Here is an 18,137-nt window from a genome sequence, read left to right as displayed (position 1 = left end):
AAAAAATATTAGATTGCAAATGGATTAGAGAGTTTTAATATTGGCACGAAGATTAGGAATCGATCGGGCGATTGGTAACAATCCAAGAACGATTTTAATCGTAGATTGAAGATACATAATTAATTTCGGGCGTATATCCGTTGTTCGTCGTTCGTCGTCCGTATCCTTATCTACTTATATTATAAAGCTGAATAGTTTATTTGATTGAACGCGCCAATCTTAGGAACTACTGGTTCGATTTGAAAAATTCTTTCAGTGTTAGATAGTCCATTTATCGAGGAAGGCTATAGGCCAAATATTATCCCCGTATTCCTACGGGAACGGGAACCACGCGGGTGAAACCGCGCGGCGTCAACTAGTATCGTATATATCGCATCTGTTTTACGTACATCTTTCAAGCAAGATCTGTGCAGGTGGAGTTGGAGAGTCACGTGGGGTTCACGGGCGGGCTGCGGGGCGGCGGCGGCGGGGGGGTGAGCGCGCCGTACATCGCCACGCTCACGCTGGAGGCGCTGTTCCACGTGGCCACGCGCATGCCCGCCGACTCGCCGGACGCTATACTCAACAAGGTGACTATTAGGGTGTCTCTCTGACCCATACAACACATTAGTTTTATGTACAATATTTTCATGACTAACACTGGTGTATTACTTTATACTGTCCCAATATAATAAGAAAAAAATTAAAGGATTGTTTATGCAATAGGGTGGGTAGTTGACTCATATCAAATTTAATACAAGCATAGTGCATGAAATAGGGTCCGAAATATATCGATATTAATTAATAAGAGTTAAGGATTTCTTATACAACTTGATTAAATATCATGTATTTTTAAAATTTTCCAAACATCAAAAACGCTGTCGTCCATATTGTGACGTCACAATGTAACTTGATGTACTAAATGTCTAACTAGTTGTTAAGTAATATTTTTGTCAAACGCTCCGTTTGTTTGGGTTGTGGGATTGGTTTTTGTTTGATAAAGTGACGTCATGAAACAGTTGAAATATAGACCATAATGGCCGACAAGCCCATGTCTCAAAAAAGGTGAAAAAAAAAAACTTTCAAACGATAATGAACTATTTAATACCATTTATCCTTTGTGCACGATGTGGCTACCTGTAAGTAAAATTATATGTTTTGTATTCAAGTTAATTTAGTTCGATTTACATATGATTTTGTTGGTGATCCAAATAAATAAATAAAAAAAGTGTCACGTAGCCTATTGTGTCTGTAGACGCGGCACCTCGGCAACGACGAGGTGCACGTGGTGTGGAGCGAGCACTGGCGGCCGTACAAGCGCGACACGCTGCCCACGCAGTTCTGCGACGTGCTCATCGCGCTGTACCCGCTGCCCGGCGGCCTGCTGCGCTGCACCGTCTCCAGGAAGCCGGACGTGAGACCATTTGCATACACTAACTATATACAGTACAAGTTGATGCTCAAGACTTCGTTCGTGTGAAGTTTACTATTCCACGGTAACTCTTATGGAGTACGTTTCGAGTAAATTCTTTGTCAGCGGACATATGTATCTGCGTTCCAAAGAAGATGGTCCTAAATTGTATGGAGCCCAGATCCAGTCATTGTACCCTGGTGAAAATAAAAGAAAGTATTTTTTTTTAACTATTTTTGATTATACAAATCTACGAATTTACTTTAATTCTTTCGAAATAATATTCATTATCTCCCAAGAAATGCAACACTATTAAGGGAAATAATGACGGATTGATGACGTTTTCAATGCAGTAATCGATTTGACGTTTGCTGTCAATTGTCATGTCATAGTTGCTTTATGGGCGCCGTCTTGATATAACTTGATTTCTTTTTATTTAGTTACATTTATTCACTTTAATAAATTTTAATAAGATCCTTGTATATTTTAAATTTTAATGATACGGGGTACAAGAGTGGACATGACCTGGACTATCTCCTTTGAGTTGTGTATAGATCTGTCGGTATCGGTCACGTCCATGTATCAGCGCCAAAGTATTCGAGAATGGTATAAAAATATCTCAGCTGAGATGGTACTTGCTTGCTGTTCACTACTTATCAGCGCTGGCCCTCTATTTGTGGCTTTTTGCGTCCATTCGATGCCAGTCGCCTTCCAGAGGTGCGAAGGGCGCCTCTCCACCTACTGGAGAGGCGCCCCACACTCCGCTTACCGAAACGCGGTCTCTACTCGAAAACTTTATGATTCCAAAGCATGTTTAAAAGCAGCCAGCCATCCAGCAGTGGATGTGTATGGTGAGACAATATCACAAACATACAGATCGATTAGACAATCTTTTTAGTAGTCGGTTAAAAGAATCCGAAAAGTATGAGTTAAATGTTTAATACATAGTTGACATTACCAGGTGGCAGTGTTCGGTCCGCTGTGGGAGGAGTGCGTGATCCGCGTGAGCTGCTGCGCCGCCCTGGTGCGCGGCGCGGCGTTCGCGGGCGGGCGCGCGGTGCGGGCCACCATGCCGCTGTACCAGCACGCGTGCAGCGAGCGCGCGCGAGACCTGGACGCGCTGGTGCACAGCCACACGCAGCCCGCGACGTTCGAGACGTTCGTGACGCGCGTGCGCGAGCCCGTGCCGCACCCGCACCCGCACCACGCGCTCGACCAGCTGGCCGCAGGTGCGTGACGTCACCGTGTTCCTCAGTATAAAATATGTACTTACTCTACTTTGGATCTGGTTATAATTCATTTGCCACATTGAACGTCCTAATCAACGTCCTCGTCGTTGCATCTACGTTCCTAATAAGAATTTCCAAAATATGGAATGTCCTTCCGGCGTCTGTTTCCTGACACGTAGAATTTGTGCACCTTCAAGGCAAGAGTGAATAGGCATCTTCTAGGCAAGCGCGCTTCATCTTAGACCTCATCATTGCATTCCATCAGGCTTGATTGTGGTCAAGCGTAAGCCTATACTACAAAAAAACATTTAACGTGGTGACGAGCCTTCGCCAAAGAATATTGTTAGTTATTGAACATATGAAAGATATGCAATTGTTTTTATGATTACTGCGGCATTTGGCGCGTCCTAGCATTGACTGTGATTGAAACATATTAAGTAGATACAAAAAAGAGTCACAAGTTGATTTGATTTGTGCCTCTATTTCCTGGTGCTGTTTTGGAATCGCTTTTAAAACGTCTAGTATTAAATCGATAGCCTTATATGATACTGTATACCATATACGATTAAGATAATATAAAAGTTCTCAAAGAATGGTATTTTCCATGTAGTCATTAATAGTAATCTAAATAAAGAAAACGAACACGTTAATATCAATATAAAATCTCAATTTCTTTAAGCAAAAAAAAAATTATTTATTGTTTTTTACAGACCAAACCAGCGGTCGGCTCGCCAACGCGCTCATAGACCACGGCGCGAGCTCGTGGGCGGGTTGCGGGGAGCCCCACTCCGTGTCGCCGCGGCCCACCAAGCGACTCGGCCCGTTCAAGCGCCCGCCGCAACCCGCCGCCACGCCGCAACCCGCACCTCCTGCCCGCCACAACCGGTGAGCTAGGCTCTCGCAACCCTCACCAGAGATTACGCTAATATTTAATAAATCAGCCCCCTTCGAAGGAGACCACACTCTCGCGTCTTCAGTTGCGTCCTGTTAATACAATCAGCACTTCTAGACTGCCGCACCGGAGAGATTACGCTAATATTTAATAAATCAGTCTTCAGTTGCGTTGAGTCCCGTCCATACTGTTACGAACTAGGGTTCGAAGATTTGGAATGATCCATTTGAATTTGAGACTTTATTTCACTCATTAATGTACCAATACACAAACGTAGGCAATTCGTTGTCCAAAATCGATCGAAAAACTTTTTTCACTTGTATCGCTGGTATCACTTGATGTCACTTCTCTTCGTTCCGAAGTTAAACTGCCCCATGAAGGCCGTTCGGCGCGTACCCGTTAGAATTAATCTAGACCATTCTGGAAACGCCTACACGCGTGTTGTTTGTTCCACGAAATTCGACAAAAAACAATAACAAAAGGTTGTACACAACTCGATATGGGTGTGTGAATATGAACCTTATGTCTCTAGTAATAGGGTTCTCCGTAATTAATCGGCGCTTCTAGAGTATATTATGTCTACTTGGCAAACTTTCAAGAGTGAAATGAACTGTCACCTGCACCATCCAACATGAAACAAGTTGTAGCTTGTAATTGGTCAGCAGTCAGGACGCTGATTCAAACGCAAGTGAGGAATCATTGACACGGCTTTCCTTTTTACCACCGTACTTTTGATAGTATTGCGTGTGGCTATTGAAGTTATTTATAAGTATCACAAAGATATACTAAGAGTTACAATGAAAAAATTGTGCTTCTTAATCATATTTGTATGTAAAGATGAAAGATAAATATGTAATGATCGTGATAACGAAGATCAAAATTGATTTCTGTTAAAATTTTTCTTATGACTAAGCCCTCATTCGCACGAGAGCTTTTTTTAACGGACGTTAAAAAGCGTTTAAATATAGTATGAATTTAAATAAAGGTCTATTTTCAACGCCCAAAATTGAAAATGCAACACTGCTCGAAAAAAAAGCGTTGTGTTTTAAAAACGCTGTCGTGTGAACATATACTTGTTAATAAACTCTCGTGCGAATGAGGGCTTACATCACGATAAATTCTTCTAGTAGTTTTAAAAACTATATCGGCTTTCTTAATACAATTAACGTCGGCCTTGTGTATATTACGCGAAATGTAAATGTTTTGTTATCGTTTGATCGATTATAATGAAATAAATAAAAGGTTCAATGCATATAGATGTAAACTTTAGGAATGTGCTGGACTATAGTGCGTGCAAGATAAATTTGCGCGTAGCCAAAATCGGAACTAATCAAAAGTGCCGCCATCTTGTCGTCCATCACTATCTATCTCTTGGCGGGTAAAAGAGATCACTAACGCTGGCAAACATCTTGCGCGCACTCTATTTTTAAAGCCATTGTAATTCAAGTTGCAAGAATCGTGATTAATAATAATCCTTGATAACTGAATGTATAACTAAATTATTTTTTCCAGCCATTTCAACATATTGACACATTGTAATTGTGTGTATTCTATAAACAAATGCATGAAGTCATTTCAGTCACTCTTCTGATATTTGAGACACTAAAGTGAAAGTCGAAAGTGTGTACAAATCCATTGTTAAACACTTTACTTTACTTTTCACTTTACTTACCTATCATTTTGAATTGAAAGAGAGGTTAATGTATCATAATTTGGTTTTGTGAGTTTATTTATTTCATTTAATTGAATGAAACTTGTAATATTTGTATAAATACATGTATAAAAATCGTACTTTAAGAAACACTTATAAATGTGATGTAACCACATTATGTAGTGAAACCACACTAAAATTTTTGTATAGTTTATATGCCGGACGCAACTAGTTGGTCTTAACTGCGGACAAGGATAACAGGGAATGAAACGTAACACAAACAATAGCTTGGCAAGTTCTTTGATGTCACTCCGATGATATGCGGGAGATGGGAGGGGAAGGACTGCACGGGTATGAAGTCGCGCGAGGCACCGTTAAACCACTCCCGGTCCCCGCAGACCATCGGGAGTGTTACGAACGAATTTGTCAAGCTATAAGTGAAATGTCCAATGCCCACGCTTCCACCTTATAGCGCATTCTGCGGTCGGTGGTCTATAGATTATGCGCTTTTTTATAGAAAGTTTTGGTGTGATAAATAGCTTGATTACATAATAAATTATCGATAAACGACTCAACTCTGTGAAATTGTACAAATAGTGTTAGAACCCATCCAACATTCCTAACAATGAGAGGATGTTATAAACAGCAGTTTGAACGCATTTGCTTTACGCGTTGTTTAAACAACTTAGCACATCACAGATAAGGACCCTGGATGGGTATAAAACTAATCAGTTATTTTGTAAAAATTAAAATGAGTTGAGCCGTTTGTGTAATTTACCATTATGGAAACACTTAAGTTTAATTTTAAAGTTAATTGCTAATAGACAAACTACATTTTGATTCTTCGTCTGCGCGCTACATGGGTGCGAAGTATTATAAGAAGAAGGCGATAGGCGTATTCTTTATTAATTCATTGTTAGGTGTATGTGTTGCCCACACCTGTATGAATGTACGTAGAATATAGTGCTGCAATAGGGATGATGACAGTTTTTTAAATTGTATATAAATTAGAAGTATGCTAATAGTAAGGCAATTTTGTAGAAGTAACGCCCCATACAAAATGGCACGAATGACGTCATCTATCAAAGTGATCATTAGATATGGGCTATCAAACAAAATAACGAATATCCTTGTAATTTGTGCGTTTGTTTATACTTCATATAATGAAAAATTATACATTGAAAAATTATACAAAATTCATACATTCTTAGCTTCTGTAAGGCAGCTAAGAATGTATGTTCAACTAAATACTATAAAAGATTTCTAATTGATTCATTTATTTTTTTACGTATTAATTAGTTACTTACCCGAATGTCTCATATAAATCGATATATTGAAACCGAGTCATCATCCCTATTTTTTGATCGCTAACCTAAACCTAAAATATACTCATAGGCACAATTATCCACCCCCTTTAATATGACGCGAGTATATGAAAGTGTCTCTGAGTATAAAATAAATATCGTCATAATTCCGCACTCCTGTAATGTGCAGGCGAGGACTCACTTATGTAGTTTTCCTTAATTATTTACACAGCAGGATGGAAACACGGGGATTTGATATTATTAATGTTAGATTTTTATATTAATGTTAGAGACTATTTATATAGTCAGTGTAACCATAGGTCGTCCACGATGAGATTGTTTACACATAATAATAAAATGAATATTACGGACTTAATGAAATTTTTTGTACTTAATAATTTATTGTATAAGACGTAAGGTATTTAAATAATATACATAGATTAATTGCATTTAAAAAATATAATTAATTAGTAAGTTTTTCTAACTAACGGCTTATATGTTTATGAATTAATCGATTTCAATCGTCTACGAAGCCAAATAACAGTCAAGGCGTAACTGAATTGTCTCTCATAATATGAGTTATCAATGTAATTGAAGGCTTAATAGTATTATATTTTGTATTTTATTAACATTGTTAAAAATTAAAAAAAAAGACGAATTATGAGAGAAAATAAAAGCTAGGTTACAAGCAAATGTGGATCGTATAAATCTGCTACAAAACAGGACAGAACTTTTGACATTTACTGTGCAATATTCTATCTTCTGTATATACTTTTTTTTTAATTTAAAGCAGTTTAATAGTGTGTATCCTTCATACTTATTTACTTCAAAAGAAACAGTATTTAATTTGTATTATTTTATAACCTATTGGTCTTTTATTTTCTAGATATCTTGAAATTAATTAGTGTTCTTTCTCGATATTTCTTTTTATTTAAATACTACTCTCTTGCAAAATTTTGCGCTTTAAAACCAGACCTTATACTCTTAGTTTTAAAACCATAGTTCTTTTGTATATCCCACTAGAAACAACCTTAAAAGTAGGTAAATTACAGTATACATTTTAACTTAATAGATTATCAAAAAGAAGCAAACTTTTTGATATGTTATAAAGAAAGGAAATGATACAGAGCTCATATTATGAGCGATAGTTCATAGAAGTAGGTAAAAGTAATTTGCCGATAGCAATGATTTGTCTGTACATATGTAATCTAGTTATAGAGCTTTAACTGTTGTAGGCTACTTTTATTTATTTATTTACAATAGAACCAGTTTTATAAGTTGCAACTATCCTTATATTGAGAGAGTGAATATGATAACAATATTATTATATTAATGAAATACAATTATTTTAGCTTGAGTAACTTATTAAAGTATTTTATTTTAGGGGCTATTTTCTAAGCACAGATTACCAAAAAATACTTGTGGTATCAGTGATTTATATTTCTGTTTAGGCTTTAACTACATTGTTTGTATGAAGGTACATAATTAATTTCCACAAAATAGCGCATGTTATCTGTTAAATAATAATGATTTACTTGCAACAATTCAATATTGTTTTCGAATAAAATATATGTTCAACTGAATAGTTATGAAATATATGAAAAGTCCATTTAATAACTTTTATATTATTTAATTATAGTTACAATTGATGTTTGCTAGTGGTAGTTGTAACTTATAGAAGTGGTTATATTCTTATTTTGTGCTAGTAATTGTAAATTAAGGCACTAATAATACAATCGGCTTTTACTTGGTATTTTCAGTCCAATGTTAAGTACATTTTTAACATTGGACTGAAATGTCCAATGTATTTTTATGTATATCTGTTGTTATAAGCCAATTGGATGCTGTGCGATTTTTATATATCAGCAAATTACATGACTGAGTCCTTGCTTGCCCAGTACAGAGGTGCAAGGATAATATAATGACATGGGAACGAGTGAGGATCTCCCATAACGTGACGGGTAGCAGCGACAGTGATTGAACCATCATTTTTTGTAGAGGAAACACCTCAAGCGGGTCCCAGGACTTGTGCCCTTAGGTGTAGGGTTAAGGGATCCCTTTAGAATGCATTAAAACTCACCTCCCCTGACATGTTCTTAATGCTCACACTAAGCAATTCATAATCAATAATTACAACATAAAACATTATTGCTTTGTAAAACGACTAGCAGCGTGACGGTGTTTACGCTGGCTAACAAAAATATGATCAAATACCCTTTTAATGATACTATCACTGTCGTAAAAACATTATACTTTCTTTCTTTCTTCAGAAATACCTTCTTTTTATAATAATAAATGTAAATACCACCCGTACTCGAGGAAGGCAGGCGGGATCTTCATTCATTCATTCATTGGCATTTGCGCATCACTGACCCGAACTTTACGCTCCCCTTGGTCGACATACATCCACTCCACTGTACCGCGCAACAGAGGACTCAGTAATGCGGTTTGCGTTTACTACTCAAATAATTATTTAACGGTCTCGGCTATAAATCAATATTCCTCTACATACTCAAGCTGTTTGTTTTACCTACTTTGCTTTTTAATTTATCTACAACAGTTCTCTTTTTTTTTTACTAAACGAGAAGTTATACTACGATCTCATTTGATAAGTGAGCATTCAGTCTAAAATGGCAACTTAGAAGACGTTACAGAATTCAATTCTTACCTCTTGAGTGGTTTTACAAGACATCATGCCGGAACTAAATCGCGGTTAGCATTATGTATTTGCCGGTAGGGTGGTAACTAGCCACGACTGAAACCTTCCATCAAAACCAGACATTAATGAAAAGTGGACCATTTGCTCGTTTTGTCAACTATTACCAAGCTTGTAATATTTCATATTGGAAATTTTTTTAGGTATGAATACATTTGTCATTTCTCAAAAACTACTGATGCCATTTGGATGGATGAATGTATTTCGGTATGGTGAATTTATTGATGGTTTCAAAAACCTTTGAAAAAACATTTACTTTGCTCTGGATTACAGTTAAAAGCAAAGTTACACAAATTGGTCAATAGTATCTCAGGAAATTCGAATATTTCTTAAAATTCATTTTTTAAGAACTTTTATTTAGGGCCACAATATAGTGATCTGTTATTCTTTGTTTTATAGCCATTTGTCTGAATGAAAAAAATTGGTGCTATGGAGATTTGATTAACATTCCAAACTCTAAATGAGATTTTTTTCAAAATTTTATAATAAAGTCGACATAAAATAAATCATACTATATTATAAATGATACATAGTCTTCATCATTTATCATTATTATCAGCCGATGCACGTCCACTGCTGGACATGGGCCTCTTGCATGGACTTCCAAGCACAACAATCTCAAACAGGCAGCATCCAGCAGTTTCCTGCAATCCGCTTTATGTCCTCGGTCGACCTAGTGGGGGTGTTGACCAACACTGCGCTTTCCGGTGCGGGGTCGCCATTCTAGCACCTTGGGACCTTAACGTTCATCGGCTCTTCGAACCCTGCACTGCACTGCAGCTTCGCGATTCACTGAACTATGTCAGTTACTTTGGATCGTCTGCGGATCTCATTTCTGATTCGATCACTCAGAGATACTCCAAGCATAGCTTTTATGTATATTCACATAGTCTTACTCTTATATACACATTAATTATGTATATAGGTACACATTAATTGTGTACTGTACAACTGAAGTTTTTTGATAACTCATAATAGGTATTTCAGAGTATGATTTTTCTTTGTTGAGTATCCATAGTGAAATTGAGATTCATAGTGAAATTCTAGCCATAATGATCTGCTTGCATTTAATTTAAAATCAAATGTTTTGAATACACTGATGCATTCCACTATAGTTTATGTTGTTTGTAATATTACTGAAGTATTTTACAATTATCTGGCAACTCAACACATTCTACTTGTGTATTGTGTATACAAAGATACTACTGCCGCTGCGTCACCCGTACGAATCAGGCTGACACGCGGCCGCGTGTCTCGATATTTAATGCAAGGATGCACGTTGCACATGTTTCGCTTCATAGATACAACACAAAATAGTGGTAGAAAATGCCTGAATGCCTTTTGCACAGTATGTATGCAAATGTGTGGAGGTGCCAAGATATATCAATTTACATAATTGTAAACATTCTTGCACGTGACATTGTCGCCTCCAAACAGCTGAGAATAATACAATTTTATGTTTTCGTTTATCAAACCCTGTTTAATGTTTGTGTGTCTGCCTGTGGCATCGTACCTCCTAAATGTTAAACCAATTTTATTTATGAGTTATTTATATCTATAAAAACTTGTTTTTTATAAGGAAAAATCCTGGCTTGTTTTTCTATATTGTTGGCCCAATTGATTTGTATTGATCAAGGTTGCATATTAGCTTTATTGTATTTGGGTACCATGGACCATGTAGTTTTTTTTTGTCAAAGCCTAATTCAGTATGGGCCAAAAAGGCATACAAATAAAGTATTCTTCTATTCTGTCTTATGATAATATTGTTCCACCATGGACTACAATGCCACTTTGCTGTATGGATTTGTTTTAATTTTCTATTTTAACAGTATTTAATAGATGCTAAGACTGACAAGAGTATGTATTATAATTATTAAGTATTAAAAATGTTATATTTTTGTCATTGGCGCGGTATTAAAAATATGGTATATAATAACTTATTAATTTACCTTATTTGTTTTATTCTAAAATGTAACATAATAATATAAAGCTTGATAAATTGTCATTGTTTATGTTAACAATATATCCCAGATAGATCAATATATCCAAATTTTTTATAAAACAATGCAACAATAAAATTTTATGAGACTTAAAACTTTGTTTAATTTCAGCATAATCAGTAATATTACAACCATTACGAGTATCTAACCTAGCTGTCCCAGTATATGCAGTATATATGTGGTAAAGTAAAATTCCTTAAGTAGGCAGGTAGGTAGGTACATAAATTATATACATTTATTATTTATAACTTTGTATTATATACATAGTTACGATTTATAGTTAAACTTTCTGTAAAACATAATCCTAGCCTTGATTTGTCAAAGATTTAAAAGAATGAAACAGATGTAATAAAGATTAATCAAGTCTTTGGTAATTTATACATCCCAGCTTGTAAGACTAGTTGATGTGTGCGAACTTTAGTGTCTAAAAACTGTCGCAATTCCTGGAGACTACATTCTGTTCCTGGAGCTTGAGATGCAAACATTTTCAGCATTTGATGAATTCGCTCCAAAGGTAATGAATCTAAATTGGTTAACATCCCAACGATGTAGGACCAAAATACTTGTAACTCCCCTTCTCTCTGATCATGGGCGGATGCCATGACACTTTCGCTTTCCTCATCTTCACAAATCATTTCTTGTACTTGGTTTGTGGAACAACTAGACTTATTTCCATCACTACCCTCAACTAAAGCAAAATTATCTGTGCTCCTCTCGGATATGATCCCCAAAGATTGCCAATAAGTTATTTTCCTTCTCAATATAGTAATTGGCACCTTCATGATTTGATGCAGCTCTTCTAATGTCCACTCAGGTTTAGTTTGAAAGTGCATTATCAAGGTTGCATTAAATGGTGATACTGTTAAATCCAATTTCTTGTCACCAATCTCAATCTCAATATTAACATTGCCTAAATGTGGCTTCCAACTTAAAGTTCTGTTTCCTTTGAGTGCTTCATATGACTTAGTGTAAGCTTCAAAATGCTGTTTAATTTCCTCTGGCAACTCTAAGCTTTCATCTTTAAATGGTGGCCAAAATTGTGCAGACAAAATCATTGCATTGGAAGCAAACTTATTATTTAGTGATTCAAAGTTCTTGTCTTGTTGTATGAGTGAATTGATTCTTTTAGAATCTGATACATCCTTTAACATAACTTCACAGAAATGCAACTGGGACTCTCCAAACCTAAGTTTCAATAATTCCAAGTATCTTATTTCTTTTTCAGTGTTGATAACACTTTGAGCGAGTAATCTGTCTGCTAAAAGTGTTCTGTATTCATTTACAAATAATTCCTTGCTTCCATACACATTTACAAGCATGGATATAATGTCATTTGCTTTTCTATCATTACCATTAACTTTAGGATCAGCATCTTTAGGGTCCGGAACCCAATTGTCCCAGTCTTCTTCTTTCTCAAGATCCTCATCAGTTTCTGCTGCAAATTTAGCCAACTCTTCAGCGAGTTCACTCCCTGCACCTTCCTCAGTTAAACTACTGACAACACTTCTCACAGTGTCCTCCCTGTTTCTTAAATAGTTGCGAACAGGCTTGGTAACTGTTTCGAGAATAACTCCTGATGGATCCAAATGTCTCAAAGCTCTAATGGCAGATATGTAAGCTGTTAAAATGTCAGGTGTATTTACACCTGGATGCAACAATCTTGTCTCCAAAGCATTTTGTAATTTTTTACACAAAGTAGCTCTGAGGTCTGTTTTATCTAAGCACAATTTTATATCATCAACAGCAGGTTGAGAATCAGGATACACAATTATTATGTTGAACAGCTGGTCAATTCGTAATTTTGTATAGATATGATACAAATAGTAACTGAGTTTCTGTTTAAACTTGGACACAGCATTTTGGATATCTTTGTCAACTTTGTGTGGTTTTGAAGCACCAGCACAGTAGATTCGTGTGAGCCACGACATTACTGTTGTGTCCAGCCAGTTTTCTAAGAACCCTATATGGGACACATCAAATGTTCCAGTGCAAAGTTTCTGTATGTGCAATTCAATTCTCTGTTGTATAAAATTAGTGAGCACTTGTCCTGTTAATCTCTCAAGAAGTGTCAGTTCTACAAGTTTACGATTGGTGTCGTGAAATACTTTCACAATGTAGGCGCAGTTGCAATCTGAGTATTCATTCCAACAGCCCGAGCACATTACATCCTCTCCCATGTCCGAGTTATCATATTCTGCATTATCAAACACATTGAATGATACTTTATAAAAATGATTAATTATAACTTGGAAATCTAAAGGTAGTTGCGATAGAAGTGTAGCGCGCAGAAGTTGTTTGAAGCCAGACATGACGTCGCGTTCACCATAAATCGGCTTGTTATCACAGCAGCTGTTATTTAGAATACCAAGTCTGGTGATCATAGGTGAAAAGCTTGACATGGCTTCGTATAAATCATTAACAGCAGACTTGAACAGTTGGAATCCTTTTACTTCTTCATCAGTTTTTAGAAACTTTGACCAGAACGACGGAGCTACATGTTGACGCAAATATTTCTCGGTGTGAATCAATATGAGGTCCCGAATCTTTATTTGAACACCTAGACCAACTATTATTTGTTGTATTTCTTCATATTCGGCGTCTGAGCAGTCGGTAAAAAGGGTATCATTAAGAATTGGATATGCATAGTTAATTTTATTCCAATACATTTTTAATTCGTCACTTTTATTAGCCATGCTGCACTATTAAGTGTTTATGTTTCTGTCTACGAATTTAATTTTTTTACACCTAAAATCACGTCCGTTGATTTTATTTACGCGTAAAGAACAACAAACTGAACAAACAGTAAACACAAACTATTTCCTTCTTCGTCTTCCATGAACAGAACACAAACACAGTCACAGACGACAAATGACACAAACACGAACACAAACGTCAAAATTCAAATGAACACCAAAGCCAAACCAAAGAGCAAAAAGTAAATTGCCAAAGATCTCAACCAAAGAATATACTCCAGCTCAAGCCTGACTTTTATTTATTGCATTTATTTTAGGGAGTTTAAAATAAATTAAATTCTTTGATCTTACTTAAATTAATTTGCTTATTAATTTGTGCGTCTGACGGACGATGAACTTTTTTTCGCCCATAGACTCAAAAAATAAGCAGACGATATCTCGCTGACTGATAAAGGTTATAGCTGCACATATTATTATTATTAGGTCTAAGGGTTGATTACGCGTAAATATGTTCCTTGATTACGCGGTACGCACCATAATGCTAGCCACTCACCATCCGATAAAACTGACCCATGATCGCGTGTTGGTCGTGATCTGCATGTCATGCCATGCACATCCCGATCAACACACGATTAGTTTTATTGGCTGTAATGCCGTTAGCGCTGCAGGCATGTGTGCTCACTTGATTGTCAGTGGCTGACTTTACTCCTTAACCAGTATTCAATAAAAAAGAGTTGGGCTTATAAGTTATAGTTCGCACTAGGTACTATAGTATGCGCGTTATCATCTGAGTCGTCCGGTCATAAAAGTCAAAAAAGATAGGAATGTGCAGCGCGCCTACCTGCGCACCCTAATTATCGATAAACGGCTACCTGCGCACGTGCTAATGATGAGTCAATAATGATTTGGACGATTCTGATTGGTCGGTTTCTAATGTAATTGCATTGCGTATTTTTTTTGCTATAAATGTGTTTACTGCAATTAAATAAATACATTCATGTGTTACTCGTTGCGCACTATGGATACTTTATTTTCTAACGTTGATCTGAAGAAATTACATGGCGATATTAGCCCTCAAGCTCGAACACTGATTCACAACGTATTCCTGTTTCTCAATGAATTGAAAAGTGATCCGAATAAAGTGGCTTCTCTAAATTTCAACAAACCACGTGAAATGGCCGCATTTGTTTGTGGTGTGAGCAGAGCGACAGTGGACCGAATCAAGACGGAAGTATCACAATCAGGCAGTACCTGTATACCAAGAACAAATTTTAAGAAACCACAAACCGTCACTAATATTGACGATTTTGATAAAAGTGTGTTGAAGCGAACTGTAGCTTCATTTTATGAGAATGGAGAGTATCCATCCGTGGCGAAAATTTTAGAAAAATTCCGTGAACAATTACCCGATTTTAAATGCGGCAACACTTCAATGAGAATACTACTGAAGGAGGTTGGGTTCCAGTACAAGAAAAATAGCGAAGGACGTAAATATTTAATGGAAAGAACTGATATTGTTTGTGCTAGAATGGACTTTTTAAGGAAATTGGATTTACTTAGAAGAACTAACGATCAGCGACCACGTTTCTATCTAGACGAAACATGGATTAATCAAAACCATGCAAGAAAGAGGATGTGGCTTGGAAGCAACGATGAAGGAGGTTTCAAGAATCAGCCTGTGGGAAAAGGCCAAAGATTAATAGTTTGCCATGCGGGTTCTGCAAGGACTGGCTTCGTTCCAGATGCGAAGCTAATATTTAAAGCGGTGAAATCAAAGGATGCTGATTACCACACAGAAATGGATGGCGAAACATATATGGCATGGTTTTCCGAATTCCTGAATCTACTTGAAGAGCCCTCAGTTATAATTGTCGATAACGCAAGCTATCATTCGATACAGTTGGAAAAGATACCCACAAGAAACACGAGGAAAGCTGAAATTCAAGAATGGTTGACAAAGAAAAAGATTCCATATTCCAGCAACGAAATTATTGAAGAATTAATAAGAAAAGTAAAAGCCAGTAACCCGCAGAAGGTCTACGCTTTAGACCATCTGGCAAATGAACGAGGTCATGAAGTAATAAGGCTCCCTCCATATCACTGTCAATATAACCCAATAGAATTAATTTGGGCACAAGTAAAGGGAGAAGTTGCGAAGAATAATAATACCTTCAAGATAGCAGATGTCGAAAATCACCTCCACCGAGCCATAGAAAATGTCACACGAGAAGACTGGGCCAAATGTGTTAGGCATGCCGAAGAACTTCAAAACAAAGATTTACAAAAAGCTCTAATTAGAGATCACGCGCCGCTTATAATAAATTTGGCAGAAGACGAAGATTCTGATGATGAAGACTCAGATGAAGATTAATTTTATTTAGTTAATAATTATATAATATGAAATATGTATTATATTAAATCAAATATTGTTAATTTTTTTAATTTTGTGAACAAGATACGATAATAAACTTTACTTATCGATAATATGTCTTTCATTGTTACACCCTTCACTAGACGGCTCCATAAGACCCATAAGTGCAAGCGAGATAGATATAGAGAAATGATTTATGGCCCTAAGACTCAGTTGTTAACGCGCGTACTATATAATATTTTAGCCGAGCACGAACGATTTTTGGGCGGTAAATCCAAAAGTTGTTCGTCCTCGACTAAAATACCCAAGTATGGCCCTTATAGACGCTTTTGTTTGTCTCAAATATTGACCAACCCTCTAGCTAGATGGATTGATATAAAATCAGCTTGTTTCCTAAAATCCTTAAGAAATTTCTTAATAGATACATTTCTACTCATGTTTCTTTATTTGCAGCAGACCACATCACATATAAATATATCCCGTCTCAGGCAAGTGGAGCTTATACTGTCTTTATTTTAGGGCCTCAGGCATATATAATATGCAACCTGAATAATAAATGCATTATTAAAGTTGCATATATGGCTGTTAACATAGATTTACGAGTTGGTACAAGTAGGGATAATATATCCCTCATCAGTTATTTTGAAATTAAGCATATTTTATTTTGTTGAAAATTTAATTTATATGTAGCTTACAATTAATAATTAAAATCATAATATAAATCCATAAGGATTGATGTCACTAATGGATAGGCTCAGGCTGCTGAGTAAGAAGTAGACCAAATCTTTTCTTGATAGTTATCCTTTGCCTGGAATATTTATCTTCTGGGGAGAAGCGTGCTGCAAAAGTAAGATTACATTAATTATATTGTTACAAAGCAACTAACTATATAAATAAAAGTCAATTCCTGGATATAAATTATATGTAACTAATGGACGCCTACAACTATGGCTGCGTTTAGGCCTCTTTGATCCAGCCGTCTTGGCAAAATATGTTCTTAGCTGATGTCTACTAACTATAAATCCTACCCTTCTGCCAAATGTCATTTTTCTCTTTGTATGTCAAGCGGTTTTCCATATTTTCCTTAGATTTTATTTATTTACAGTACAGTATGTATGCACCAATCAAACCTGATAAAATTTTGGCTTGTGTTTTGTTAATGATTTCTTAATAGGTTTAGATTGAAAATGATATTGATTCGTTTTAAATATTACATTAAATAATAGGGCTGAGAGTTGAGACTTTTTAAATACCTGTGTCAGAAGGTCTCGCTATATTAAATACTAGATCCAGTAGGTGCTGTTACAAATTTAAAAAAAATACAACACATACTTCATGGCATGGTAGGGGATTAATTATTATTTTTATAGTTTTTTAAATAGGTAGTTAACTATACAAACCTGGGTGAGCTGATAGCGTAGGTTTCCCATTTGGATCTATCGTCTGGAATATGAAAAATTATTACACATAAATATCAAACTATTCGCTAAGAATGAATATCCTTTAAAATTACAATAGGTTTTATGCAAACATACCGATAATGTGTATTGTCTATCGCCGTTTTCATTCAAATAATACCTCAAATACATTTTTTATGGCGTCTGTAGAATGCTTACTAATAAATTAATAATACAAGTAATGTGTGGAAATTGAATAAACTTAAAATAAACAGGTTAGAATTTTAGAACAATAAACACGCCTGACACAGCACCACAGATTAATAGCACAAACGACAAATGCAATATGCATTAATAGATACTACGTATCACAGCACAGCTGCACACAACCAAAGACAAAGAGTATATAATTGTATCTATCAATATCTATTATATGATATAATCACTACGACCATTAATAACAGGACCTGTCTCGCTAACCGTTACCACTCTGG

At 36.1% G+C, this 18,137-nt stretch overlaps 3 protein-coding genes across 7 annotated transcripts in view; 1 reads left to right on the top strand and 2 right to left on the bottom strand.

Moving 5' to 3' along the window:
* LOC112044349 (probable Rho GTPase-activating protein CG5521) overlaps window positions 1-11,277 on the top strand; it is a 54,045-nt gene extending 42,768 nt beyond the window's left edge. For all 5 annotated transcript variants that reach the window (XM_052888016.1, XM_052888018.1, XM_052888015.1 and 2 more), the window contains 4 exons: window positions 414-569; window positions 1,235-1,393; window positions 2,352-2,619; window positions 3,330-11,277. In XM_052888016.1, coding sequence (XP_052743976.1) covers window positions 414-569; window positions 1,235-1,393; window positions 2,352-2,619; window positions 3,330-3,508 — 762 coding nt within the window. In that variant the 3' untranslated portion in view covers window positions 3,509-11,277. The remainder of the gene's footprint in view (window positions 1-413; window positions 570-1,234; window positions 1,394-2,351; window positions 2,620-3,329) is intronic.
* A 106-nt stretch (window positions 11,278-11,383) lies between these two features.
* On the bottom strand, window positions 11,384-14,046 carry LOC112044348 (anaphase-promoting complex subunit 2). The gene has a single exon (XM_024080171.2). It carries the CDS (start codon window positions 13,873-13,875, stop codon window positions 11,542-11,544), a length of 2,334 nt encoding a protein of 777 aa, XP_023935939.1. The 5' UTR covers window positions 13,876-14,046; the 3' UTR covers window positions 11,384-11,541.
* Window positions 14,047-16,903: 2,857 nt separating this feature from the next.
* LOC112044347 (H/ACA ribonucleoprotein complex subunit 3) lies at window positions 16,904-17,981 on the bottom strand. Its single transcript, XM_024080170.2, has 3 exons — window positions 17,782-17,981; window positions 17,647-17,689; window positions 16,904-17,085 (listed from the first exon to the last, which is right to left on the bottom strand). Exons 1-3 carry the CDS (start codon window positions 17,833-17,835, stop codon window positions 16,988-16,990), a joined length of 195 nt encoding a protein of 64 aa, XP_023935938.1. The 5' UTR covers window positions 17,836-17,981; the 3' UTR covers window positions 16,904-16,987.
* Window positions 17,982-18,137: the final 156 nt, after the last annotated feature.

This window comes from Bicyclus anynana, chromosome 21, assembly GCF_947172395.1.
Source record: "Bicyclus anynana chromosome 21, ilBicAnyn1.1, whole genome shotgun sequence".
In the NCBI taxonomy this organism is placed as follows: Eukaryota; Metazoa; Arthropoda; class Insecta; order Lepidoptera; family Nymphalidae; genus Bicyclus; species Bicyclus anynana.
This window is presented reverse-complemented; position numbering and strand designations above follow the sequence as displayed.

Coding starts and splice junctions, on each gene's coding strand:
- LOC112044348 (XM_024080171.2), bottom strand. CDS start 13,875: ATGGCTAATAAAAGTGACGAATTAAAAATGTATTGGAATAAAATTAAC.
- LOC112044347 (XM_024080170.2), bottom strand. CDS start 17,835: ATGTATTTGAGGTATTATTTGAATGAAAACGGCGATAGACAATACACA. Junction 17,690..17,781: donor ATAGACAATACACATTATCG/GTATGTTTGCAT, acceptor TTCATATTCCAG/ACGATAGATCCAAATGGGAA. Junction 17,086..17,646: donor TACGCTATCAGCTCACCCAG/GTTTGTATAGTT, acceptor TTACTTTTGCAG/CACGCTTCTCCCCAGAAGAT.